General features: G+C 53.2%; 7 protein-coding genes across 7 annotated transcripts; 2 read left to right on the forward strand and 5 right to left on the reverse strand.

Annotated features, from left to right (window-relative positions):
* Positions 1–2,377: 2,377 nt before the first annotated feature.
* Positions 2,378–4,065, reverse strand: PODANS_1_13670 (uncharacterized protein; the record flags this gene model as incomplete). Its single annotated transcript, XM_001905035.1, has 2 exons — positions 2,378–3,779; positions 3,833–4,065. 2 exons carry the CDS (start codon positions 4,063–4,065, stop codon positions 2,378–2,380), a joined length of 1,635 nt encoding a protein of 544 aa, XP_001905070.1.
* Positions 4,066–4,342: 277 nt separating this feature from the next.
* On the forward strand, positions 4,343–7,339 carry PODANS_1_13680 (uncharacterized protein; the record flags this gene model as incomplete). The annotated part of the gene is made up of 1 exon (XM_001905036.1): positions 4,343–7,339. One exon carries the CDS (start codon positions 4,343–4,345, stop codon positions 7,337–7,339), a length of 2,997 nt encoding a protein of 998 aa, XP_001905071.1.
* A 781-nt stretch (positions 7,340–8,120) lies between these two features.
* On the reverse strand, positions 8,121–11,054 carry PODANS_1_13690 (uncharacterized protein; the record flags this gene model as incomplete). Its single annotated transcript, XM_001905037.1, has 2 exons — positions 8,121–8,134; positions 9,230–11,054. Coding segments are annotated over 2 exons (1,839 nt in total), but the record flags the coding sequence as incomplete, so codon positions are not given.
* Positions 11,055–12,758: 1,704 nt separating this feature from the next.
* Positions 12,759–13,313, reverse strand: PODANS_1_13695 (uncharacterized protein; the record flags this gene model as incomplete). Its single annotated transcript, XM_001905038.1, has 1 exon — positions 12,759–13,313. The coding sequence occupies one exon, from the start codon at positions 13,311–13,313 to the stop codon at positions 12,759–12,761; it is 555 nt and encodes a 184-aa protein (XP_001905073.1).
* Positions 13,314–15,077: 1,764 nt separating this feature from the next.
* On the reverse strand, positions 15,078–18,020 carry PODANS_1_13700 (uncharacterized protein; the record flags this gene model as incomplete). Its single annotated transcript, XM_001905039.1, has 1 exon — positions 15,078–18,020. One exon carries the CDS (start codon positions 18,018–18,020, stop codon positions 15,078–15,080), a length of 2,943 nt encoding a protein of 980 aa, XP_001905074.1.
* A 3,240-nt stretch (positions 18,021–21,260) lies between these two features.
* Positions 21,261–22,283, reverse strand: PODANS_1_13710 (uncharacterized protein; the record flags this gene model as incomplete). Its single annotated transcript, XM_001905040.1, has 4 exons — positions 21,261–21,413; positions 21,475–21,625; positions 21,694–21,817; positions 22,061–22,283. The coding sequence occupies 4 exons, from the start codon at positions 22,281–22,283 to the stop codon at positions 21,261–21,263; spliced, it is 651 nt and encodes a 216-aa protein (XP_001905075.1).
* A 3,973-nt stretch (positions 22,284–26,256) lies between these two features.
* Positions 26,257–27,786, forward strand: PODANS_1_13720 (uncharacterized protein; the record flags this gene model as incomplete). Its single annotated transcript, XM_001905041.1, has 1 exon — positions 26,257–27,786. One exon carries the CDS (start codon positions 26,257–26,259, stop codon positions 27,784–27,786), a length of 1,530 nt encoding a protein of 509 aa, XP_001905076.1.
* Positions 27,787–27,873: the final 87 nt, after the last annotated feature.

Raw genomic sequence — 27,873 nt, forward strand, 5'->3', positions numbered from 1 at the left:
CTCGCCCTCTCGACCGGGCCGGCAGAGTGTACGGAGCAGAAGAGACCGTGACATCCTGAATTTAGGACGGCCGGTGATTTGCTGGGTTGGCCTGCTGGTCGCGCGCCGTTTCCCAGCAAGGGGAGACCGCACAAGCCCGCCGCCCAAGGTTAAAACCTGATCCCTGCTTGGAGGGCTGCCCTGGGATGCCATTGGTTCGATTGACCTCATGGTGACCGGAGTGTGCATCCCCTTTCTGAGCTCGATGCTCCGGACCGTGGCAAAGGAGGACGACATGCCCCAATCAATATATGAATGGTTTCCCGCTGTTGTGTACACTTCCAGCGAGAATTCATGCGTATGTTTGAATGTTGAGCCCTGATCAAAAGAAAACGAGGGATAATCAAGACCGTTGAGGCCAGTCGAAGCGACAAGATGCCAGTTACCAGTTCTGGTTGGCGCTGCTGCAAGTCACTTGACGCTGGCATCGCGGCCCGCTTTGATTGGGCGATGAAGGGCCCGGGACAAGGGTCATCTCAGTTTGCTCCTGCGTGGGGTCGCTTGTTCCTGCATGTTGGATTCTCCCCCCTCCATCAACCACAGTTCAGAAATGCGTGTTTGACAGTTGTCCTTGCAGGCCGCCCGTCCATGCTGTTCCAAAATAGCACACTCTGGTGCTACTTCTACAGCAATGTAGCAAAAAGCAGTCGATTCTTGTTTCCGAGGCCAACTCTGAGGGAACAAAAAGCAACAGAGGGATGCGTGATGTGCTCGGGGGGTTTTGGGCATCCCGCAGTCCATCTTCAAGCGCTGATTGGTCCAAGGCGCATCACCGTCCGTGGGTTCTTCTGTGTCAGGGGTGAAGAACCTCACCCCCCAACATTTCTTTTGCGCCAGGGCATGGCACTGGTGTCCCTCCACTCGAGCCATGAAGATCAACCTCGTTCCTGCATCTGAAACGAAGCTAAGATGTTGATTCATGCCATCTGATTGGCCCAATGTTCTCTATTCCCCCTTCCATTCTCGATGAAACTTCCTGAGCACAGGGGACTTCTTCAACACTCCGCACCTGCTGCTGCTGTGTGAGATGCGCGCCCGACCGCGCGGCTGATGGTTCGGTTCTCTTCGATCAATCACCAGTGACAGTGTTGCAGTCAGCCTGTCAGGTTCTCTTGTCAGTTCGTCAGCCAGCTCCAGATTGACAACCAAAAGCCGAACCAAGCGCCTGGGCTTCCTTGGGATCCGCTCGAAGCGCGTGCGTGTGGGTTTCCTCGATGTGCTGTGGACTTGGTGCCCGGTGGTCGTTATCTAGGTCGACGGTCCCCACTAACAAGTCATCAAACACTTGCACACTTTCGAAGGCCAAGAGTTGTAACTTTATCGGTTTTAAACGTAAAAAGACGGTTTAAACTGGGAGAGAAGCGCATATAGTATAAAATCGCTATTCGGATTGAGAAAGATCGATTTATTTGCTCGAAAAAAGGCTGTTGACTTTGGTATTTTGAAGATTTTAGACGGCCCGTGTGTGTTTAAGATGACGGTGAGCCCTGATTGGTTGATCCAGTACTTGGCGTGGACCTGGATGACGAACAGCCTCGGTGCCCAGAGCTTCACCAGCTCAACAGTTTGTTCTGTTCTGGAAGACTCGGAGCTCACCGGCCGCTTCCAAGAACTGGAGTCGTTAGTGCTTGACGGAGGGGCCGGCGCATCCCACTTGGGTGTTCATGCCGCGGTGTAAGACAACGCCCGAGATGCCTGCTGCTTGTACAAATCCATCGCCAAGGTTTGTCAACACTTGTTTGGGCTGTTGGTAGTTACGTGAAGCATGAGCAAACATCTTACCACCAGCCTGGGATAGCTTCTCGTGATATGAAACTGTCTGCCCAAAACGCCCATGGGCTCTGAGCCTCAAACGTCCATGGACTAATTTTGGACTGAGGAAAGCCGCCGTCAAGATTGATCAGAGCTCCAGTCCCACTCTTGTCAATGCTATCGCTAGGAAGATTTGCCGGTCCCGGAGGATCGTTGATCGCCGAGCCATCAGCATAAACATGCTCCGCTCACGAAACATGTGTCGCTCCGTGTCCGGGTTGTCGAGAAAAAAAACATGCGGCTTGCATCTTCAAAACATGATGCTGCAAGGCTGACGGTCAGCTTCGTGTCCAGAGACACTTTCTTACTTCTGAGGTAGTGGTTTTAGCACCTGTCTGCATCCGTTAGCTTGAGGTCGGCATATGCAGCGTATCGTCATTTTCCTCCGCAATTCTTAGGCCTGGGACAACACTCCTGGTTATGGGTTCTTATCGACCTCACGGATCACATAACACAGTCATAAATTGGCTCGGAATTTTATCGATAGTATGACAAGATGGGTATCCTTCAGCTACTCCCGGCCAACTTAATCCTCGTCCATGGAGTCTCCGTCCTCATCCGAATCCTCCTCAGAATCATCATCCCCATCATCTTCCTCGCCCTCATCACTGCTGCTCTCCTCCTCATCATTGTTGACCGCAACCAGCCTGTCCTCAGCACCATCCTCCCGAGTGGGAAGATTTGGCACCTTTTGGGCAAAGGCCTTGCGGACGCCGGCGTTGGTGCTGGTGTCCCACACAGAGACGTTGCCATTGCTGCCGGCAATGGAAACTCTGAAGGCGACCTCACGGTCAGGAGCGAAAGCCGTCGAGAAGACCTTGCCAACGTCAAAATCGCGAGAGACAACAAGCGATGGACCTGCGGCGGTGATGTCCCAAATCTTGACGGTCTTGTCGGTCGAACCAGTCACCATGAACCCTGGAATGACCGGGTTCAGGTCAAAGGATGAAACAGACTCGTCGTGGGCCTGGAGCTTCCAGACGGAGCTGCTGGCGGAAGGATCCTTGGTGGCCTTGCGGGCGTCGAAGTAATGGACAATACCGTTCTCAGTCGACACATAGAAGAAGTTGGGGTCATGAGGATCCCACCTGACAGTCTCGATGTCGCTTTCTACACCGACTCTCATTGGCTGCTCCCCAGGCGCGCGCATGTCGGCAATGGCAGCTGTGCGATCATAACTGCCACTCAACAGCACCGTGGACTCAACGCCGTGCCAGGCGAGCGAGCAGACCTTGTCGGTATGATAGCTGTACGACTGGGCGCACTTGGCTGTGTGAAGATCCCAGAGCTTGATGGTCTTGTCTGCTGAACCTGAAGCAAGGAGGTTGCGATGTTTCCTGTTTGCAGCAAGCGCCAGCACAGCATCAACGTGGTATTCATCGTTGGCCTTCTTCGACTTCTTTTTCTTCTTTTTTTTTGTTTCCTCCTCGGGATTGGCGCCCTGTCCCAGAATAGCGTTTGGGTACATGCAGTCGATGGTATCCAAGTCCCAAATCTCGATATCGGGGTCGAATGTCCCAATAGCGACAAAGTTGGCGGCCGAGTCCTTATCGACACCGGCTTTGTTTACTGGGCAGTCCAGCCACTCGACGCACAGTGGAATCGCAGGAAGCATGATATCGTGATGTACGTAGAGATTATCGGCAGCATCTTCGTAGACATAGACCTCAAGGTGGGCAAGTTCGTCCTCGATCTTGGCGGCGAGCAGAAGGTTATCGGTAGCCAGAATTTGCAGATCCTCACGCTCTTCGTCGTCCTCGTCAGCGCCAGGGTCAAGTGTGATGTACGGGTCCTCCTTGTTCGATTCGTAGTAAGCGAGCGACTTGACATTGCCGAACATGCCCATGGACTGCCCCTCGCCGGCCTCCTCATCTGTGTCGTCGTAGTGCTCGAGGTCGTATTCTTTCAGATCATCGTCGATCTCGATGCTAAATTCAAACTATTAGAAAGCGCACACCCATGAAATCCCAGGGACACATACTCTGAAGCGTCATCATCCTTGGTTTCCCTTTCAGCCTTCTTCTTGTCGGACTTTTCTGACCCCTTCTTCTCGGCCTCTTGTGCTTCGGCCAGATCCTCCTCAGCATCACCAAGCTGCAGCTTGGCGAGAGCAGCGATGCGCTCATATTCTTCCTCGTCAAACTTGTACTTGTTGGGGAACGGTGCCGCAAAGCCCCGGGGCACCCAGGCAGTAGTAGTAATCATAGACGCCATGGTGAAAGCTGCAGTCGACGACCTGGGAAGATGATGCTGGAGTGGTCACAAATGTTGCTGGCGCAAAATTTCACAAGTTGGATTTCCTCAGTTCAACTTTTTAGTGGGACCGACAGCGGGGCTTATCTTATCGGGAACTTGCGCTGTGGTGGTGGGACAGGGGTTCTTGGAGAGCTCCGCAATTCGTTGCACGTCAACTCAACCTGTGGAAAGCTTGAACTCTAAAGTCAACAAAACAACTTCCATCCAGCATACATTTTTGTTAATAACAGTAAATATGGGCCGCGACTACGAAGATGACCGCTCGAACAAGCGGAGGAAGCTGGACTTCAACCCACTGCGCAACGACGATCGATTCAGCGACATCCCATCCCGCCCCCAAAACCGCTTCAACTCGAGAAGCTCTACACCGCGCGCCGGCTCAAAATTGGCTGGCGCATCCACACCAAAGCAACGAGAGTTTGACGGCCCAGAAGAGGGCGTCGACGACCAAGATGCCATCAACGCTCTCGACCGCGACTGGTATGGTGGTGACGATGACTTGGGTGGACACACGTTTGGCGACGACACCCATAATCCATTCGGCGATGAGGCAGGCTGGGCAGCGCAGGAAAGGGAGGCCGCCTTGATAGAGAAAAAGGTCGCCAACTTTTCGCGCGGCGGCATGAACGCGCGACAGTTGCAGAAACAAAAGGATGTTGATGCGTGGGAGACCAACAGAATGCTCACATCCGGTGTGGCGCAACGAAGAAATATGGGACGCGATTTTGAGGACGACCAAGAAGGGACCCGCGTTCATCTTCTCGTGCATGACCTACGACCGCCGTTCTTGGACGGACGAACTGTCTTTACGAAGCAATTGGAGCCCATTCCTGCCGTTCGAGATGCCCAAAGTGATATGGCTGTCTTCAGCAGGAAAGGGAGTCGCGTTGTGAAGGAAAGGCGCACGCAGAGAGAACGCGCAAAACAGGCTCAGGAGGCAACAAACGTGGCAGGAACTGCGCTGGGTAACTTGATGGGGGTGAAAGAAGAGGACACCGACAGCGCCCTTCCCATCGCGAGTGAGGAATCTGGAAAGGCGCAAAACTCAAACAAATTCAGCGAACATATGAAGAAGTCGGAGGGCGCAAGCAACTTCAGTCAAAGCAAATCCCTGAAAGAACAGCGGGAGTATCTTCCAGCGTTTGCTGTTCGCGAAGATTTGCTGCGGGTAATTCGAGACAACCAAGTGGTCATTGTGGTCGGAGAAACAGGCTCTGGCAAAACGACACAGCTGGCCCAGTTTCTGTATGAAGATGGCTACGGCAAGGTTGGTATGATTGGGTGCACACAGCCCCGAAGAGTAGCAGCAATGAGTGTTGCCAAACGTGTGGCTGAGGAAATGGAAGTAAAACTCGGGAGTACAGTGGGCTATGCGATTCGTTTCGAGGACTGCACCAGCAAAGAGACGGTTATCAAGTACATGACAGATGGTGTGTTGCTTCGAGAATCTCTGAATGAGCCGGACCTTGATCGATACTCGTGCGTCATCATGGATGAAGCCCACGAAAGAGCGCTCAATACCGACGTTCTCATGGGCTTGTTCAAAAAGATTCTTCAGAGACGCCGCGATCTGAAACTGATCGTGACTTCGGCCACGATGAACTCCAAACGCTTCTCCGACTTTTACGGCGGAGCTCCCGAGTTCACGATCCCGGGTCGAACATTCCCCGTTGATGTCATGTTTCACCGGTCACCTGTTGAGGACTACGTGGATGCGGCCGTGCAGCAGGTCCTGGCGATTCATGTGGGCAAACCAGCAGGCGATATTCTGGTATTCATGACGGGCCAGGAAGATATCGAGGTAACGTGTGAGCTTGTCCGTGAACGCCTGGATGCGCTCAACGATCCTCCAAAGCTCAGCATCCTCCCTATTTACAGTCAAATGCCGGCAGATTTGCAGGCCAAAATTTTCGACCGAGCTGCCCCGGGTGTTCGGAAATGTATCGTGGCCACCAACATTGCCGAGACCAGTTTGACGGTCGATGGTATCATGTATGTGGTTGACGCAGGGTACTCGAAGCTCAAAGTGTACAACCCACGAATGGGTATGGACACGCTACAAATCACCCCCATCTCGCAAGCAAACGCATCGCAGCGTTCCGGTCGTGCCGGGCGAACCGGCCCCGGACAGGCCTACCGTCTTTTCACCGAAAAGGCCTTCAAAGACGAGATGTACATCTCCACAATCCCCGAGATTCAAAGAACCAACCTGAGCAACACAGTCTTGCTCCTCAAGTCCCTCGGCGTCAAAGACCTGCTCGACTTTGACTTTATGGACCCCCCACCCCAAGACACCATCACGACCTCCTTGTTCGACCTGTGGGCGCTGGGAGCCCTGGACAACCTCGGCGAGCTGACCGACCTGGGACGGAAGATGAACGCCTTCCCCATGGACCCCTCCCTCGCCAAACTTCTGATCATGTCGGAGCAATATGGCTGCAGCGAAGAGATGGTCACCATCGTCTCGATGCTCTCCGTCCCCAACGTCTTCTTCCGACCTAAAGAACGCCAGGAGGAATCCGACGCCGCACGGGAGAAGTTCTTCGTGCCAGAGTCAGACCACCTGACCTATCTCCACGTCTACACGCAGTGGAAAGCAAACGGGTACAGCGACCGGTGGTGCGTCCAGCACTTTTTGCACTCCAAGTCCCTCCGCCGCGCGAAAGAGGTCCGGGACCAGCTGCTGGATATCATGAAGATGCAGCAGATGGAAATGGTGAGCTGCGGGACGGACTGGGACGTGATCCGAAAGTGCATCTGCTCGGGGTATTACCATCAGGCGGCCAAAGTCAAGGGCATAGGCGAGTACATTAATTTGCGAACGTCGGTGACGGTTCAGCTCCACCCGACGAGCGCGCTTTATGGGCTGGGTTTCTTGCCGGATTATGTCATTTATCATGAGCTGATCCTGACGTCGAAGGAGTACATGTCTACGGTCACGTCGGTGGACCCTCACTGGCTGGCCGAGCTGGGCGGGGTGTTTTATTCGGTCAAGGAGAAGGGGTATTCGGCTAGGGAGAAGAGGATCACGGAGACCGAGTTTAACAAGAAGATGGAGATTGAGGCGCAGATGGCGGCGGATAAGAAGAGGCATGAGGAGGAGGTGCAGGCCGAGGAGGAGCTGAAGCTGGTGAAGAAGGCTGGTCCGGCGGGGAAGAGTAAAGATAAAAAGACGGTCACGTCGGGGGCGGTGGTGAAGCCCGTGAGGAAGAGGGCTGGGAGGGGGTTTTGAGAGCAACGATACCCGGAAATGATTTGTGAGAAGTGGAAAGGTGGTTGGCATAAAGGAGGGAAGGTATACAGGCGCATTTACATAGCATGAAAATCACCATCATCACAAGCGTGGAAAATACCAAAAAGCACTTTTAATCCATCCATTTTTTGACATTTCATAATCATCATAAGCATCAAGAACAAAAGCTCAAACTACCAAAAAAGATAACATCATAAAATCCAAAAAATGGACAAAAAAAAAGACATGGAAAAAGCCAAGGCAACAAACCCGCCCGTACGTATATATCCCCCTCCACCTCCACCTCCTAAATACCATTCATTCCTCATCACCTCATTCTCATTTCATCATCTCAAGACCAGCCAAAAACCAAACAAACATACCAAGGTATCATCAACCCAGTTTGTTCCAAAAAGTATCCTCCCTATCTTCCCCCCATCCAAAAAACAAATCCGTCTAGATCATAAGGCATAAACAGAAGAGAGAGATAAGAAAACTTGGTCGTGATATCATTTCGTTACCCTATCCTAACACCCGAGTAAACTCGAACTGTAGATCATCAAATACCGCATATGCTCAAGTGCCATGTTGCACAACAGCAACACGCACAGCAGCGAAGCACAAACGATACTCCCCCGGTTTTTGGTAATCCCCCCACTCTGCCACCCTGCTGTTCGACCAGGATGATGTGAGCGGGTCAACAAAGAAAAAAAGCTGGAAGGTGGGTTTGATGTTGGTTGGTCTGGGCTGGGCTGGATCGAGGTTGGCTGTAATATGCCGTTTAACGGCGGTGATCTGTCACAGAAGAAAAAGATTAATTAGAACATGCTCTTTAAGTAAGTTTTTGGATTTGTGTGTTTGAACAGAAAGGAAATAGAAAAGTAAAACAAAAGTCATCATGTCGTAAAGAGCAGCCCGCCATTAACCATTTGCAACCGCAGAGCTCCTCGAGATCTAGTATCCGAGAGCACTGACCCTGCTGCTGATGAGGTGTGACAGAAGGAGGTGAGAGAATGTGAGAGGTGGTTGAGATGACGACCCCGTAAGCTTGTGCGGCGGTGGCGGCGTTGTGGGTGAATAGCGGTGGCGGCTCGGGGCTGGTGTTGGGTGGCAGGTTTTGTGTGCGTGTAATTGTGCGGCACGGATTCGTTGACGGAAATAAGACATTAAGAAGCGTTGTTTAATATGAGGCTGGGGTTTTTATGGTGCGCAAACAGTGTCCTGTCCGTGTGTGTGTGTATGTGTGTGTGTGTGTGTAGTGTGTGTAGTGTGTGTTCCCAAAACCATGGGCTGGCCGTGAGGCACGGCGGGTAGGACGGATAGTTGCCAGAGTCGTAGGACAAGTGACATCCAAAGAATGGTGATAAGTCTTCACCACCCCTCACCTCCTGTCGTATGGAGGTGGAGGCAGGGCGGCGTATGGGTTTCCATCAGAATACCGAGGTCCTTCGCCATAGTACCGCTCTGTCCGTGGAGGGTTCGGGGAAGACCAGTTATCTGCCCTGTGCCTTCCCACCTGCCTGTCACCGCCACCCCTATCGCTGCCACCGCTACCACTGTTGACATCTCCGTGAACCATCTCCAGCTGCCTCTCAAGCCGCCGTTTGCGTCTCTCTGCCCTCTCCTCCTTCCACTCGTGCAGCTCGTGCTTCAGCTCGCGGGCTTCCTTGATCTCGTGAAGGGCACCCTTGACACCGAGAGCAGCAATGCCCACCGCCGCCGCATCTTGCAGCAGGGCCTTCTTCTTCATCTTCTTGGCTTGCTCTTCACTCAATCTTCCGTCTTTGACCGCCTTGTGTCGTAGATTTCGCTTCTCCATGCTCGAATAGACACTGTGGGCTGCGTGGATGGTCGCCACGGCAGCCAGGCCGGTGGTGAGAATTTGCTTACCTCTCATCTTGCTTCCACGTCTCTTATCATCATCTGAATCCCCTAAATCGTCATCTGATAGCGAGTGTCCCCGGCGGCGTGAACGATCACGTCCTCCACCGCTGCGGTGGGAACGGGCGTCGTCATAATCTGAATCGCGGCGCCGTTTGTCGTAGTCTCTGTCGTCATCTCTGTGGCGGCGCGAAGAGCGGTCGTCATGGTCGTCCCGGTGTCCGCGGTCACGGCTCCGGCTGCGGCTGTAGTCACGGTCGCGGCTACGGTCTCTGCGACGATCCCTGTCGTCGTCATCGGGACCATTACCGAGGCCGATCTTGGCCATCTTTCGGCGGGCCGAGTCGACAACGCTGCGGCTCCTGCTGCGGCGACGATCGCCATCACGGCTGTCGTATGAATCGGCGCTCCGGCCACGAGATTTGGACCGCTCATGGCTGTCCATGATCTTCTTGCCGGCAAAGGCGCCCAAGCCAGCTGTGGCAAGAGCGGCCAGACCGCTCACACCACCTCCACTCTGGCTGTCGCCACTCTTGGAACGCCGGCGAGATCTCGATCGCAATCGGCCTGTCTTCTCATCCATCTCGATGTTCTTCTTGGAACCGTTGATGACGCGGTTGCCGAGCAGACCACCCATGACGGCCTCAGCCAAGCCGAGCTTGCTGCCGGCCTTCTCAGTGTCCTGAGCAGCGTCGAGTGTGGCAGCACCGGCGGCAGCAGTAAAGACGCGCTTAGCCTTCTCGCCCTTCCATGAACCGGGCTGCTTGGAAATGCGGAAAGCTTCGGTGGCACCGGCAATGAGCGAGGCCATAGCTGCCTTTTGGATCTTGTTGGCGCCTTCACCCTTGCCCTTCTCACCCCGAGAGCGAGAGGTAGACCGGGACCTAGACCTCGATCTCGATCTTGAACGGCTGGTATCACGACGGCTCCTGGTGTCAGACTTGTCGTCCTTGTCCTTGTCCTTGCCGGTCAGAGCCTTGACGGCACCACCCAAGCCCGCAGCAGCGAGAGCGCTCTCGAGGAAGTTCTTGTGGCCCTTCTTCTCTTTTGCGCTTTCTCCGTCATCGTCCGAATAATAACCTCGGTGAGCCAAGATCTTTTTCTCTTCCTTCTCCTTCTTCTTGTTGTAGAACTCAGTCCCCTGGTATCCCGCAAGAGCGCCTGCAGCTCCGAGGGCGACAGAAGCCAGAATGTTGCGCTGAACTTCGGGAGTGCCGGCCTGGTTGGCCTCGCGGCGGTCATACAGCTCCTTACCACCGATAGCGATGGCAGCTCCGCTGATAGCAGCAATGATTTGCTCCTGCTTCGACAGCATGCGGACCTTCTTCTTGTGCTGTTCCTCGTAGTAGCTGTCTGTCCTCCTCAGAGACCGGCGGTCATGCTCATGACCGTAAGCGCTGCGGTCATCATAGCGGCTGTAGTGAGACCGGCGGTCGTCATAGTCGTCGTACTGTCCAGGTTCGGCAGAGCGGGCGCGGCGCAAATCACGGGTTGAGTAGCCGGGAGGAGGGAAGTCACGACGGATCTCTTCTACCGAGAGATCGCTGTCCTCGCGGGCCCGCGGTACCAGGTCGCGCGAAGACTGGACATTGAGATAGCTGTCGCGGGTGTCATAAGCCCGAGGGTCCTCACGGCGCTCTTCCCGGTAGTAGCGCCGGGTTGTGCGCTCCCTCGTGGGGATGTCGTAGGGGTCGTTGTAGCTGGCCATCAGTTGAGTCGTTGTTTCTCCTTGCTGGATTGGAGAAAAGCAAAAGTTTGTGTGCTGAGATGCTGAAAAGCAAGAGTCAGAGGGGGGCTGGGAGTGTGTTGTAGAAGGATTGCGAAGAGAGTGGGGCTATTTTCCCAGGGTAGGGAGGGGTTCGTTCGAGGGGTTCTATCGGCGGCGGTGCTGGTGGGAGGAACCAGTCATGCAGATGCAGCTGCAGCTCTCAAGTAAGCGGTAGGTAATTTGCAAGCAACGCCTGATCGTTGTTGGTGTTTTTCAAGAGTCTTGTTGCGGTGAGGAAGCTGGAGATAGGAAAGAGACTAGGAAGCCGCCAACTTGTCTTGGGTGAGGCTCTCTGTGATGACAGGTGACGGAAAAGAAGATCGTCGAAGGGTTGGGAGGCCTGATGGGCATCGGCCTGGCCGCTGATCTCCTGTTACTGGTGTTGGGCCAGCAGCGGAACCAAGGCAAGGCTCCATGGTGGGCGGCGTTGTCGTATTGGCCGGGCGAGCGCTACTGCTGGTTGCTGTTCTCTTGAAACTGAGACGTTTGGGGGGCCTCGCAGGTTGGCCTGTTGGCTTCAGAGTACACGAATAGATGAGGGCGCCTCCCTCCTCGCCAATATCCTGTACCGCCGCTGTAGCTATCGATGCTGTATCACTGTCGTTCCCATCTCTGGTACAGAAAACAAGCCACATCCTGGTTTTGCAAACATCAGATGAACGCCCTGAAGTCGACCTCAGTTGAAGCATGGGATCCAAATTCGGAATCTTTGTTGTTGGTGCTCAGTGACACCAGGCCCAGGGCACTGACAACCATCAACACCTGCTAGGCATATTCCCTATTAAACGGCAGATATAAAGACTACACGTTGTCCTCCCTCCCACACATGTGTTACACTGTTTCTCCCTTGTTCTCTTTTAGTTTTTGATCGCTTCAGGAATGATCGATCATCCCAGCAATGGTTTGTTTGTAAATCCAACACCACAGACTCGGGAAGATTGTCTACCCTCCGAGGACCCCGAAAGAGCGAACAGCGACAGCTCGCTCACGTCCATAACTTGCAAAGGAGATGCCCACTACTCCGCTATCTCCGCTCGTGTCGGGCGTAAAACCAAGCCCAAACAGTTCGTAGTGCTCCAGAAAATTGCCGTTCCCTGCCACAGTTCTGAAGCGATGACGCAGTGCTCATGTGGCGCAGTGGCCAATACTCACTCACCTCGTGAGCAGCTGGTCACAAGCGGCTATACCTTGTAATATTAACTGCTGTATCATACTGGCGTGCGCCGTTTCTGCTGTAGTGCATCATTTTCCTCTCTTCGATAGGCTCATCTTTTTCCGCTACTCTAGACGAAAGCTGTCAGGCACAATTGGGCTGTGGTCATTTCAACTTGACTTTTCCTTGACCCTGGTCGAACTGATTGACGTTGAGTTTTGGAGGGGTCTTATGATGTCATTGCGGACGGTGAAGCCGAGGAGGGTCCTTCGATAATGCCAGGAGGGGACGATTGTGGGTGTTTTGTCCTTGGCAAAAACTCACAAATAACTATTGTACAGAGTAGCTAGACCCCAAAGCCATGAAAGCTAATCCTCATCTTGAAAATCATTGTCAATTCTATTGCAACTAATCGCTACCTCCCAAGCGGGAGAAACATCATCTAGAATTATTGACTCCTCCTTATGAAACCAACCGGAGATATCTGCGCTTTCCAAACGCCTTCAACCCATCAACACCATCAACGCATCCCCCCAACGAGTATACACAAAAAACCAACACTTCCACCTCTATCCTATAACTCCCCCAACCCATCCACCCATCCACCCATCCACCCATCACTCCCTCCCCCCTTGACTCCCCTTCCCAGGACTAACACTCCCACTCCCATCCCTCCCCCCTTCCCCCTCGTCCAAAAACCCAACCGGCATGTTCGCCAACCCCTCCCTCACCCCAGCCGGAACCTCCAACCCCCTAGTCTCACATTCGGCAATCATCCTCTGCCTCTCCAGCATCAGCTTCCTGACATAACCCACAACCCCATTCAGCACCACCCCCTCTGACCTCGCCTGCCCCTCCAGCCCAGGAACCTGCGTGCACAAATCATCATACGCCTGGCGAATAGCAAGCCGCCGTTTTTGTTCTGTTTTCCCCCCTCCCGTCAGCAAAAAAGTCGGGGGGGAGAGAAAGAGAAAGAGAGAGGAGAACATACCAGACTGGATGTGATTAGTCTTTTTCTGCTCCTTTGTCAGCCGGGGCTTGTCCCCGTCCTCACCACCACCGCCGCCGCCGTTCAGGCCCGGGGGGGATATTGGTGTTTGGGACTGGCTGGCTGCGCTGTTGGGGTATGAATTGTGAGGTTGGTTGTGGTGGTGGTGGTTTGAGCTTGCCATCCTTTTTGCTCGCACTCTCTTTGCGGTATGTGTTTGGCCGAGTTGGTGATTCTGGGTGTGTGTGTGTGTGTGTGTGTGTGTGTGTGTGTGTGTGTGTGTGTGTGTGTGTGTGTGTGTGTGTGTGTGTGTGTGTGTGTGTGTGTGATCGCTGCAACCAAGTTGCTTGATGAATGTGCAACGCTCAAATAAGGCGTGATAATATCAAACGGGCTTGGACTAAAACACCCTCTGTATATACGTCGTGCGTGTTGGTGATTGATCTTGTGCTGTTGATGGTGATGATGCCGCTCCTCTTTCACGGTCTTGAAGCGATTATTGGCATGTGATCACCGATGAAACGGTTGACTAACAGTCTGTGAGCCAGTGTTAGCCATATACACACTTTCACATGTGCAGACAGTCGGCTTACCCAGGGTCAGAATGAATTCGAACTGGTAAAGCTCAATTTCAACAGTGATACTTTGGGAGGCTTGCTGGTCTTGTAAAGGCAGAGATGCAGATGGGCGCGTGACAGACAAAAGAAAGGCTTAATGGCAACGTTTAAGTTCTCAAGTAGCTTGCCCCACTTTTCTCCATCCGAACCCCAAGACAATGATGGCCTGGAAGATATCAAAATGTCTTCAAGTACATTCATTCCCTCCATACATCACCCCGAACAGAGATAGATAAATACAAATATATAAATATACAATATATACAAAAGTAACGCTTTTGATTTTTTTGGTCCTTTTTTTCTTCTCTTCTGCTATTTATACATTGTTACAATACGCAACCAACACTTTTGTCTTGCCGAAGAAAACTGAGAGAAGTCGCAATGTCGCTGAGTCGGTGGAAGGAAAAAAGTCGAAAAGAAACCAGAAGGCTAAGTCTAAAACCATCTTCTCATCAAGAACCATCCTTCCTCCTGCTTGTGCCAGGCACAAAAGAAACTCTCGCAACAACAATAGAAGAGGTTGCCGATATCTGCAGCAGCCGCTCCAAATGCTCAATCTAGTTTTCGTCTTTTTTTTTGGTGTTTTCCGAAAAAGCACCCCGACCAATCCGAAACAGAAATGAACGCCCCGAAACATGCTGCGAGCTCATGGATAAGAAACGCAAAATTTGCGACCAATCGCAATGCATAAGAAGAAAATTATTTTGTTGCCCCTGGCTCTGCTTCCAGAACAAAAACGTCAAAAACACCCATCGTCTCCTGTCCCAGCTTCACATTAACGCCCAGACCCCTTCCCAAGTTTCCCAAAGATAGAACCGATCCCAAAATGGCGAAATGCAAAGGCCTGCCTCGAGGAATATAGAACCCGCTGACAGGGCGTCCCAATGGCATCGTGTAGACGAGAATACAGCCTTCCTCGTTGTCAACACTTCCTCGCCAACCGATCGTGCTCGACCGGGATCCATTCAGGCCAGGCCATGAACGACATTTTCGCCAAGATAAAAGGATTCTTTTTAACCACTTTTCCTCAACCTACCCCCTCACTGAAAGAAGGCCCCATAACAAATAAAGCCGAGAACTGAATAGCACCTGGCGATGCTGAAAAGAACACTGCTGAAAGATGGAATGAATACCATGTTCGACAAACGCAGCGTGAAGCAACCGTCCCATCAAGTGATCATGTTGACTTTTCGAGTTGACACTTTTGATGGCTGCAACCTGCCAGAAATTTCGGGACGCTGAAAAATAGACAGAAGACCCCTTCCAAAGTGCTGTTGTGACAAGTATCAAACAACCAAAACGCCTTGCTCAGGGGCACCTGGTGCTCAGATCTAGATGGCAACGTGAGGCTGTGTCTTCTGATCGAGATCCTTGGCCGCCTGAAGGTGCTCGGTCAGAACAAGAGGGAACGCCCGATGGCTCGGCCATGGCTTGGGGACAGACGTGTCCAACAAGAGCTTGTCATAAAAGCCAAGAAGGGTCTTGAGCCCGGCAGTCGCGGGAACTGAGCTGGAGGCATCCTCAAAAGCCAAGTTTCTGAACTCCTCATACACTCTGGCGTTGAAATTGCTAAGGAGAAACTCTGACCAGAAGCGGTAGAGGTTCTGCATCTCCTCTGGAACCTCACCGGCCTGAGCCCCTTGGCGGCGTTCGAGAGCAGTCTTGCGGATTTCGTGGTATGGTTGACGCTCGTGCTTCTCAGGTTGAGTCTCCTGAATCCACACAATGGTAGGCTCAGAGCCGTCCTGGGTGTTACCGTTGGCAACATAACCCGCGACAGCAGCAGCAGTCTCTTCGCTATCCTTGGCACCCAGGACAATGACAAGATTATCAACATGGGAGTCTGAGAACTTGGTCATGCTCTCCAGAGACACAGGCTCCTCTGGGGGGGCAAACGCAGGAACACCAGCGGAAAGCTGGGAATCATGGGGGTAGTGATGATAACCGTTCACCGCACCATTGCCGTTGACAGCGAACTCGTTGTGAGCTCTGGGCATAAATTCAGGCTGGTACATGTGTCCGTCAGGGTACTGAGAGTAGCCCATCATAGGCGGAGCCATGGCGCCAAAGGAGGCATAAGGGTTTTGACTGTTCATGACCCGGAAATTGGCAGGCCCATCATGCCTGGAAGCAGGCTCACGTTGGTCTTCAGGCAGAATGAAAGTAGCCCTTCTGGCGTCGCCAGACCGGAGCCTCTCAATATTGTCATCACCAACGACGAACTCGACATTCTCCAGGTGCAAGCAAGCGTAGCGCAGGACGTTGAGGTCTGTAGTCAGCTGCTGCACACGGGGGAAGTTGGCAATGGCCTCAAGGCGCACAAATCCCTGCCCATCCATCATCTTGCGCAAGAAGTAGTCTTTGCACAAGTTGTCGAGGGAAAAGTAGAACTCTACCTGGTTCTTGATCATAGCCTCAGGGCCATACGGGTACATGACAGGCGGGTAGACTGGGGCCTGGAAATCATGTACGGGATTGGCCGACTTGGGAGGATAACCGGCGCTCATGTGGTTGCCACGAGGGCTATGTTGGTTCGCCCCGTTCCATTTGCCGCGGCCCCTGCCCTGGTTGGGGAAAGTTTGGGGAAACTGGCCATTGAACGGCGGGGGGCTCTGGGCAGAGTGTGCTTGACGAGAGTGCGAGTGGCCATGGAACCCGTTCTGTGTGGGATAATGTCCGTTGACCTGGAAGCCTGCAGACCCGGTGGCATGAGCGCCAGCACCATTGTGGCCGCCACGGCCCCGATAGCCACCGCGACCGCGCTCTGGGCGGTTCTCGCGAACAGGGTAATGGTGTCCATTGACATTGCCCTGAGCACCGTCCTTGGGGTGGAAGCCGTTGACCCGTTCCTGGGGAAAAGGACGACCTGGGGTTGATCCACCCTCAGTACTCAGCTGGCCGTTCTCGGTGCGGATGTCCTTGGTATATCTTCTGGATGACTGCAGGAGCGAATTAGTGCCTGGAAGGGCAAAGCACAAGTAGATTCGAGGCAAACTTACAGATTGGGTCTTCTCACGGGGTTGTTCATTACTAGCGGAAGCAGCAGGCTTCTGCTGGTCCTGAGCACTGGCATCAACGGAGCCACGCTTGGTAGGTGAGGTGGTCTGGTTCTGCCCAGCGGAGCGAGCTGGCAGACTGCCCTCACGGGGCCGAGCGGTGGCACGAGGACCAGGAGCACCTCCGGCTGGGACAGCCTTCTCGGCAGCAGGACCAGCGGCAGTAGGTGATGTAGCGGAACCATTGAGGTTGCCCCGCATGGAACCCGACTCACGACCACCGCGAGCTCCACCGCGGGGTTTTGAGCTGCGAGGAGTAGGCAGCTGTGTCTCAAAAACGACAGAGTGGTTGATCTCGAGCTTCTTCCAGTCCTTCTTCTTGGGAGCCGCCTCATCTTGGCCCTCCTTTGCTGAGCTCTCAGTCTTCTCAACTGACTTGCGAGTGGGTTGCTGCTCCTTGACGGCAGCAGCAGTGGCCTTGGGTTCCGGCCAGGCAGAAGCATCAGCGACCGATGGCAACGTCACCGAAGTCTTCTCCTCCTTGTCGTTGGCACGAGCACCTCGGGGGGCGTTTCTGCGGGGGGGCTGTTCAGCAGCCCGGGAATCTGGTTGCTTCTTGTGGGCAGCTTTGTCTCCATTGACACCGTTCACCACAGGCTGAGCCTCAGCAGCCTCAGAAGTCTTGGTTTCGGCAGCATCAGCCGTTGAGGCAGTCTGAGTCTTGGACTGGAGTCCCTCGGCACGCTTCAACCAAGGATTGACAGAAGGAATGGCGGCTTCTGTGTACACAGGCTTCTCGGCCTGCTTCTCGGCAGCCTCCTCTTGCTGCTCGGCCTCCTTATCCTGACCCCGCGACTTCTTGCCCTTGCGTCCCTTCTTGTTCTCTCCATTGTCATTCCTCCTGGATGTCCTGCTGGCTGACCTCGAGCTTCTCGCATCTGACTGCTGCTGTGAGTTGACGTTGGCGCTCCCCTGCTCCTTCTTCTCCTCGATGTCGGCTGTCGGCACAACCGTGGGTGTTGGGGTGGTCTGCGAGGCAGTGTTGGCAGAGACCTTGGCTGTTCCATTCTCGGAATCTGGCTGGATGCTCTGCTCGGCGTCCAGGGCAATGTTAGAGGTGACAGAAGGGGCAGTCACGGACGAGTTGCCAGTTGATACATCGTCCTTGACATTGGAGTCAACTGTTGATGGCGCGGGGCTCGACGCCACCTGTGTGTTAGGCTGTGTAGGAGCTTGGCCCCGAGCGGCCTGGGCATAGGAAAAGGCCGCTGAAGACATGTTGATTGGTGATGATCGGGGTGGGCCTGTCTCGATCAAGTGAGATGTCGGAATGATCCCGACTGCGCAACAGCAGCGACAGCAAGCTGTTCTCCTGCCGTACTTTGGTCGATTAAGACTGGCCAACCGACAATATGTGCGGTTATCCAGTAAAATGACCCTTCTTTCTGTCGACTTGCGGTGACGGTGGCGAGGGAAAGGGAGAGAGGCAAGCTCAAGCTCTTGACGGAGGTCAAAGATGGACCAGTCCGGGTGCTCTAACGGTGACAGCTACTCCAAGGTTCCCAAGGAGACAGGTCACAAATGAACAGGCCGGTCGGCTTGTCAAGTGAATAAAGTTTGCGGGTACAGAATTTTTTTTTTTTTTTTTTTACCTGGCTCGGTCGAAGCAACGCTAGCGGCGTCGAGAAAATCGGACGGCGGGGTATGCAGCGATGTGTCTCTCGAGGGAAGGGAGACGGTTAACGAAGCAGACGCCGGAGATCGAGTGCCGGATGGGAAGGAGGTGGGGGTATATGCCACCGACAATGTGCTGGATTGACGATGTTGTGCTTGGTGTGCAATCAGGGCCGGGTGAGGTGCTTTTCGCAGGTGGTGGTTGTTGGTGAAAATGCCGAACAAACTTTTGGATCCGCGGAGGACCGAAGACAAAAGCCCTAATAACCAACTCGACTCTGGGATTGGGGTTAGGTTACGTGCACCAGGGCTTGAGGAGGGTGTCCGGAATAAAGTACGGGTCGTAGGGGGAAAGGGAAAAAAAAAAAAAAGGTGCCGAGGGGAAACAAGAGAGTCGTGCTTCGCCTGGCAAAAGGTTAGAGAAGATTTGTGTGGGAATAAATTTTTTCGGGTCCCAGACTGCCGCAAAAAAAAAGAGTGGTGGAGATGGCTGAGCTTAGAGCAGGTACTTACCTCAAGTTTGTTTTGAGTGGGCTACAGGTAGGCCCTGGGAACAGCGGGGTTGCGCGAATATAAGTCGGCGACTGCAACAGTGAGTTGGGTGGGAAAGGTGAAGAAAAACTCCGTTGAAATAGGTTCACAGCAACAATCAGCAGTATTATTAGAATTACGCCTACTCCAGATGCTCCCCTATCGCTGAAGCTTGCTCCCATCCGAACTGCGATAAGCCCAGTGAGTGAATAGCGGTTTCCAGAACTCTCTTGACTACTTTTCATTGCTCCAGCTCCGGCTTATACACCTGTGGATGGAATGACAGACGGGACACCTGCTAGTGGCTCATCGTCCCACTTTTATTATTGTTGCTTAGTTTCATGTCAGTCATGAGCAGTCACTGACAGTCTGCATCGTCGCTCTGCCTTTTGAGTGGGACCCTGTCTTTTTTCTTTTTCTTGGCTTGTTGCTTAAAGATTTCCGTCCTTTAGGAATTGTTCTCTTGTCTCTGTGCCCCGGGTGTCTCGTTCTTTATATCAGTATAATTGGCGGTCTCTGGCAATCTATCTATTCATCTTTTCAATCAGACCTCCATTTTGTCAAAAACAGGCATCCCACCGATCCGTCCGATCTGGGGAAGCGGTAACATTTGATGATGCTGGCTCTTGCGAATGAGGGGAACCTGGCCGACTCTGGGGTATGCCCCAGTCCTGAGTGAATGCTCTGACTCTTGTCCTTTGAGCAGCGCTTGGGTAAATGTCAGTATATTCATACAGGGCCGTCAGCATTGTACCAAAATCTTGGTGTCTTCCAGCAGCTCATTATGATCCAATACACATGCGAGCTGCTGGCATGGCCCAGCTTGTTTCTTTTTTGCACTTTTATCAGGCAGCACCATCTCGCTCTATGCCGAGGGTTTCAATTGCTAATGGTATATAAAAGTCACTTTGCGGTGGCATTTCTCCTTCCGCTCTGTTTTAGGTGGTAGTTTACCCACAGCGTGGCGGTATATAGGAATGTTGCAATGAGATGTCATTCTGAGCAAGCTCTGCTCAAAATGACCAAGGGGTTTGTTTTGATCCCGCAAACCAGGCTCAGGGGAAACTGAGCAAGTGACACAACGGAGGGGCAGGTTTCTGTTCCCTCAGTACCAGCTTTTGATTGCAGCTGGCCGGTTCGTGTTGATCAAATCATGATGGCCAGGAAAATAAGTCACAACGGCTTACAGAGACAAGCCGCGCTACTGCACTCACCAACCTGATTAGGAAGGCGGGGTTAAACGGTCAAGACCTACGCTAGACCCTCTCACGACGAACGTCCTTCTGTGTCTGAATTGTATGCTATTGCATATCACTTCACATTGGACAATCTAGAGGTGGTCGCTTTGTAATCTCGACTGCTACCGCTATCTTGATAAGTCCCGGTGCGGCAGAGCGAACACAAGTTTGGAAGGTTTCATCGCATTCATTGCGTACAGGCTCCCGAGCGGGCAAAGCCATTACCGGCCGGTGCCGCCAATTCGTGGAGCTGCGGAGATAGGCCGAAGCGAGAAGCCAGGCCCAGTCCACTTACAGCGGAGGGACAGGCAACCTGGTATCTAACACGTTTGATAGTATAATATTGTATAGCGTTCCCATTCGGCCTCTTTAAACGACAAAGGCAGAGATGAAAAAGCAGGCTGGGAGCAAAATTGCCTTATCTCCGTGATGGCATGGCTTTCTTCGCATGTGAAAGGCCCATCTTCATATTAGTGGGGAGGATTCGCCGCCTCCTGGAAAAGCCACGAATGCGTTGACAACTCAAACACACCCGGTTGGGTCTGAGGGAAGCTTTCCTCTTTTGATGGCGACGGTGGAAGCCTTGCGCCACGGTCGTAGTCTCCAAGGATTCAGTGCTGGTCCTTGGCTTCTGACTGCTGCGGTGATGCCTTCGGTCTTACAGAAAGCGAGAGATCCCAAAAGAGTCCAGGTTCGAGGTCGGTAAGAAATGGAACACCAAGAACCAGCCAAGCGTCATGTTCTATCGGCTAAACGTGGAGATAATTACGGGTACTCTCTGTCACCTCCCCGCAAACACCGGGCAGCTCCCGCTTATCCACATATCCTGATTACCGAGGCCGCCCTTTATTATCCGTCATCGTCCTCACAAGGTAGGCATGGGAGCTGTGTGAGCATCAGGAAAGCGTTTGGTCAAGATTAAGCAGGACGTAGCCTCATGCGTAACCGATAACGTCAACAATAATCCAATAATATCATACGTCTATTATTTATACAACCCGAGGATGAGAACCTCAGCAGCAATTGAAAAATCCAACAAGGGGTGTCTGATACATCGCATGGCTAACGCTTTTTTCTACCCGGTCATCCAAGTCGCGGCTCTGCGCGCACCAAAACTGCTCACAAGGCGAAGGCCGCTCGATCCCATGGGAAAGTAGCTGACCAGATACCAGATTAGGCAACCAAGTTGAATAAGGCCTGAGAATATCGTGAGGATTGTACTTTGGAGCTGCAGCCGATGTACAAGTCAGTAATGGTGGGCTGTGCAGGCGTCTCAATAGGCGACTTACACCGATCGAAAAGTAAATGGTCAACCCCAAGGAGCCAAAGTAGGCAGCAGTGAAGGGCAGCCTCGGCGTCGAAGTCAAGTGCTGCACGTATGCCCATGGACCCATAACAGCGGCGAAGGAGGAAAGGAAGAGAATAGAGCCCAGTGTCCATCTGTTATTATTGTAAGCAAGATGACCACTATGCATACCAACCCGACATATCCGAAAAGGTCCACTTACAAGATCATGAGCTTACGTGGTCTTGCAAGACTCAGGGCCGGAAAGAGAGCAATAACAAGGACGAAGCAGACTAGCGCGGCAATATTGCAAGCAGCAAATATCAAGAGTCGGTCCCATCGGCTCACTATGCCATTCCAGGTCAGCACACATTATTCAGCACGCGAAGTGATAACAGAACAGAAAAAACACGAGCTCGCAAACATGCGCTGAGCGCCTCTGGCCAAGACATGCGCACACAAAGGGCGGTGCACGTATGCCTCGACGCAGGGGTAACGGGGGTTATGGAGGGTGTTGGAAATACACAGCCAACGGGTTGCCCCAATTTGTTGTCCGCCAATACGGAAAAGAAAGACCTGAGTCGACCTACATGCAAACCACCCCTCCTCCTCCTCGCGACGACTGGGTGCTGGTAAGGGAGCCCCGGGGCCCTCGGTTGTTGGAAGTTGAACATAACCCCGGTCACCAAACGGATTTAACGACTGAAGCGACGAGAAGAGACCGGTTTGTCGAGAAGTGTGAACTGGGAGGTCGGTGTCGCGACGCGCCCATCCAAGTGAGTTGATAGAATCGCGGAACGAGGACGAAGCCATGTTTCGTAGCCGTTAGCGGATCCCACTTTCCAAGATTTGTCAAGGTCTTCCTCTAGGGCGACAAGTGGTAGCCGCGGCGCGCGGCAGATGGAAGCAGGACTGTGGACAATCTGACGGAGATAATGTTCCTATGAAGCCGCATGATTAGTTCAAGGTTGTCTCGAGACTTGATTTGACAGTCATGCGGCGTGCATACGGGTTGTAACCGATGATCTGAAGCGATGCTCAGATGATTCGTGATAATGGACCGCTCGCCCAAGTGGGTGTGGGTGGGATGGGATGGGATTCTGGAATCTGGATGTTGGACAAGCTGGAGTTGCGCCCGTCGTCGCCGGTTGTCGAACTGGGCGCCTCGTTCGTTAGTTATGCGCCACAAAAATATAAAATATTAAACCTCTGGCCGTGAAGCATCTGATTCACAAATCGTCTGGGGTGTACGTGGGCGTTGCGCGTGGGTACGGGATTAGGTAGACATAGGTAGGGTTGGTCTGATTCCCAGATGGAGTGAAGCGTTCATGGGAAGTCGTTGATGCCAAGGTGGGTCCACTATTCCTTAGTCTCTGTTGGCCGATCTGGACATTGAAAGTGGTCCGTGACCACTTGAGAGGTTGCATGCAAAGGCTTGCAGGGAGGAGAGATGGGGGGGTCAAAAGGCTGCATTCTTTTTTTATACCGTCACCAGCCCAACCTAAGAGCTCCATCCCACCAACCTCCACCCACCCGCCATCATCCGTCGTGACAAGTCGGATCGCATCAGCATGACGCTGCATGGGGAGGCGCAGCATAAGCATGAGCTCGTCTACAGGTAGCCTAGTTTGCAGAAACATGATAAATCCTACCTATCTATTTGGCAACATCGCTACTGAATGCATCAAGCTTGGTTCTCGTTTCTGGGGTGGCAGGTAAGGTAGGCAGCGGAACAAGGTGTTTTTCCTCTCAACGGGCAGACGTTTTGCTTGGTAGAAGAATCGATCCTTTTTGCTTGGCCTGTCACATGCTTCAGAGTACCGGCCAGCCTTTTAACACGCCGACAGTGTATAATATGAAATGTGAGAATCTTCCATGTCCCCATTACTCTGTCGAGTTACTTGAAAGTACCCTCGTACCACACGGGTCGATCCTCTCTCTCTCTCATGGGTGCTTTTTATGGGTGCGTGGCAGATGCTACTTCGTGTCGTTGATCTCGGCGCCGGTACTTGCGTGCTTCGTGCAGCAGCCGCCATGGTTTGGAATTGCGGCATAGACACACCTTACGCATCCAGCTCTCTGGTGTGGGCCCGATGTCTCACTTGGGGGAGTCACACTGATAGCTAGCTATGCTCCGGTCATATTCGGACAAGCTCGGTGAAGTAGGCCGAAGCAAGGTGTCCTGGAAAAGCAGACCTCCCATACCGCTTGGACTCGAAAGTGTGCCCTGTTGTGTCCGCCCTGATCTTGTTTCTCTCCATTTCCAGCACACCAACTTGAACGGCCATCGAGTCAGAAGACGTGCCTGGAAGTTGATCCGCCTTGTGTTTGGCGATCCACGGAAAGGGTGTTGTTGTCGTAAGGATATAAGAAAGGCCAAACGATTCTCTATGCACAGTGAACCAACCACCCCGGACTTCTTGTCTCTTCAGTTCGTCCTTGCCCTTCCCGAGCCCGCTGCTAACGTTGTTGGCGTTGGCTACCTACTACTCGAAGTAACGTCGCCCAGTTTAGAGCCGTCACTACAAGTGTACGCCTGCCTGCCCAACTCGACCAGCTCATATACACAAGAAGAGTATGCATCACGCGAGACTCAACAGCACATCAACAACTCATTCAGTCTTGTCTTCCCCGATAGAAACCCACTTCAAGACGTCCGATACAACAGAGTCCGATACCACGGTAGCCACGTGCCCGAACCGAAACCAAACGGCAGGACAATCCCTTTCTTTCTGCCACACGTGGAGACCAGGACTTGGAGGAGACGTTGGAGATCTCGACGCACGCACCCCAGGATCGGTACTTCTCCGTATCCGGCTTAGCCGTAACGTCGGCTTACGCAACTAGGCTAGCCCTGCAGAACAGAACCCCCGAAGCCATCACCTTCCCTTCTATCCAGAGCCCACTGAACAAAGGGACGGCACATCTGTCAACCCTTCGGTCAACGCGCCTAGATTAGAAACATTGGCAAGCCGGAGGGATTCTCTGAGAGCCGGACTGTATATCTTGGAACCCAACCTCTCGAAACGGGGCACTGTTCCTTACAAACGACTTGCTACTGCTTGAAAAAAAATAACGCTCAAGCTAGACTACCGTACCATTTCTGGGCGCGGAGTGACAAACCCCGCCATCTGAGGAACATCTCACACACCACAGCGCTCATAGACACGCAACCAATCAACTCTGGACCATTCGGAGACGAGAAGCGATAGATAGGTATTGTGGCACAAACACACATTGTCATCTCTCGGACTCAACTCGCCTCGGCCGTTGTTCCCCTCGGCTCCTGACAACAGGGAGAGTCTGGGAGCATCCGGAAGTGTCAGCAGCACCCAACAAGACCCCCATACTGTCCGGGTGGTTGCTGAGAGCCCTCATCCGAAGTGGCCAGAGAAAGCATTTACTCAGGTTGCCAACTGGGAAATACTCAGCCTCAGCCGCTGGATCCGCGTTAATAAACTGGAACCTGCCTCCTCCAACCGCCTCCCTTTGAGTCCCTTCCTGCCTTCTTGGTCATACTAGCAACAGTGATTTAGTGCTACGCACCAATCCACGGCCTCATTCCCGAACCAGATCTTGTTGGCTCTGACCACTGCCACCTACCAGTCCTCAGCTACCTACTACCTAGATCTTCATTCATTCCTCATTCCCGCCACTGGCAGCACGTCGGGAACCAATCCGACGGGGGAGCAACCAGCGCCAGAAGAGCGGTAAACTGATCGCCAGAACCCTGGAACCTCGACCTTCTCGTCCCAGCGCTGAAGAGCCCCACTTCCCCCAACTTTAAACCCCGCCTTTTCCAGCTGTTCGCCGCGCACAACTTAAACTCCGACTTCCTCCCCCGCTCCCGTCGTTGCTACCACCTTTCTCCAACAAACAACCAGAATCATCACAGACGCTCACATCCACTTGTGCCGCCCATCACAAAGATCGTACCCGGGTCTTTTTGCTGCGACTCGTCCATCTTCCTCCCGCCTCCCAAAGGAAAAGCAGCCTCGCTGTCTCGAGTCGACCAATTTTTTTTGTTGGCTTGCGCTGCCCCCTTTATCACTTCGGCATTGTCCGCCCTTTTGCCCTGTCGCTGTCACTTATTAGCGACCATTTCCACAAAGGGTTAGGCCTCCACCTCCGAACCCCAGACCTTTTTACCCACCCCACGAGTCCACTTCCACCCACACTCCTCTCACCCACTCTCGTCAGGGCACTTAAGGTCACGACAATCCACCCCCATCAAGCGGCCTCTCCCGTCGCAGCTACTTTCATCGCACGATCCCGACTTTGCTCTCTGCACCTCGCTGTCGCGAAAGCCACCAAAAAAACAAAAAGACTCGGAGCTCCTGCCCGGAACTTGGCGTAAACGACCCGACCGCTCTCGTCTTTGTACAGAGTCTCGGCTTTCCGACCGTCGAGTCATCTTCATCCCTTCAACCGCTCGTTGGCCTCTCTTACCTCACCACGCCACGCCACCCGATGCGAAGTTGACCTTCGACAAATCACGTTAAAGGTATGTAAAAGAACACATCTAATAGGATTTTCCGCTTCGTAGGCTAGGTGGTAGGCCGCGCATTTCCTAGCCTCGCCAGTCTGCCAAAAAGTCTAATCATCTTTCCTCTTTTACCTTATGTACCTGCCCTGTGTATAGTACCACAGCGACGACTGACTTTGAGGCTGTGATAGTCCGCTTTACCGAAACGTCGTCAGCCCACTCGCTGGATTTTTCTTTCTCTATTTCGCTTCCTGTCAATTTGGAGGCATCACTCTACGCACAACCGCCATCTTTGACAAGATGTCACACCATAGTTTTCCGATGAATGGCCATGGAGGGAATGGCGGAATCGACCCAAACGACCTTTCCATGGCCGGAAACTTTGGTTCATCCTTCCAGAACAATAACTTTTCTGGCGGCCATACAAACACGAACAATGTGTCGAACGGATTCCTCGGCGATGACGAGCTACTCGACAGTCTCACAAGCCCTAACCCGACAGATCATCAGGGCGGGTTGCATGGCCAAGGGCAAGACTTCGGCATGGACAACATGGGTGGAATGGCTTTCTCCCACGGCGCTTACGGCTCGTCTCATCACGGGTTATCCATCGACAATTACTCGAGCACCCCCGACGGTGATCCTATTCAGAGCCCCTACGTGCACCAACCGTACAACCAGTACCGCCCGATGCAGCACCCACAATCGTATGTCTCGATGCAATCGCCGCTCGCTTACACCCCAGAATTGAACGAGCCGACCGACCTCCCTTTCAAACCAGTACGCCCTCCCATGCCCCAAGTCATGGGACGCAAGCCATCGGCTCCGAGAGCGCCCACAGGAGCCACCATGGGTCTCTCGATCGGTTCAGACTCGACCTTTGCCCAACCTATCAGACCAACTGGTCGTGTGGGTCACGAGAAGTCTCATTCCGGACAGTGGATGGGGACTCCTAATAGTTTATCCTCATTTCCCGGATCCGCGTCGGGCTTCTCATCCCCCATCACAGCGGGCATGCACACTCAGATGAGTGAGCTCCTCAAGGGAGGCGCTTCCATGCCAGCCAAACTTGGGTCGCCAGCAGCGTCCACAGCCGAGCAAAAGAAGAAGAAGAGGAGAGAGTCCCACAACATGGTCGAGCGTCGCCGACGAGACAACATCAATGAGAGAATCCAGGATCTCAGCAAACTCGTCCCAACGCATAGGCTTGAGGACGAAAAGGTCCGTAAAGCTCTTCAAAACGGCGGTACTCCCATGTCCCCTGATAGTGGCACTCCCGGCCAAGCCACGTCATCGTTGGCCGGTCCTGGTGCTCGTGCTGCGGTCCGCGGTACCGCTGGATCCATCACGACTGGCTTGCCGATGGAAGAGAAAGACAAGGGTCCCAACAAGGGCGATATTCTCAACGGCTCCGTTGCCTGGATGCGGGATCTCATGTGGCTGGTCGAGCTCAAGATTCACCAGGTAGAAGAGCTCTCAAACTCTCTCATGGCTGCGGGCATAAAGCTACCTTTTGAAATCACCGAGGATGAACAGCGTATGCAGTCAGAAGTCTTGGATATGATGTCCAAAGATCTTGGCATCAAGTTCACCTACTCGCGTACTGACGGCTCTAATCTTCGTGTGCCGGATTTCACCGATTACGCCGGCAAGAAGCTGAGTTCTGGGAATAATGGAACTTCGGGTGGCTACATGTCGGTGAGCCCCAGTAATGGCATGGGCGGTCATGACATGCTGGACGCCGACGATTTCCTGGACTACGACGAGGATGATAATGACAATGGGGCTTTCAAATCGGAGGCCGAATACGGCAGGATGGATATGTCGTGATGGCGACACCGAACCATTTCATGATTTCTTACTCCAGACTATCTCCACTGGCTTGTCGAAGGTTTTGTTCACTGCATATGTTTTCTT

This window comes from Podospora anserina, chromosome 1 (genome assembly GCF_000226545.1).
Source record: "Podospora anserina S mat+ genomic DNA chromosome 1, supercontig 3".
Lineage (NCBI taxonomy): Eukaryota > Fungi > Ascomycota > Sordariomycetes > Sordariales > Podosporaceae > Podospora > Podospora anserina.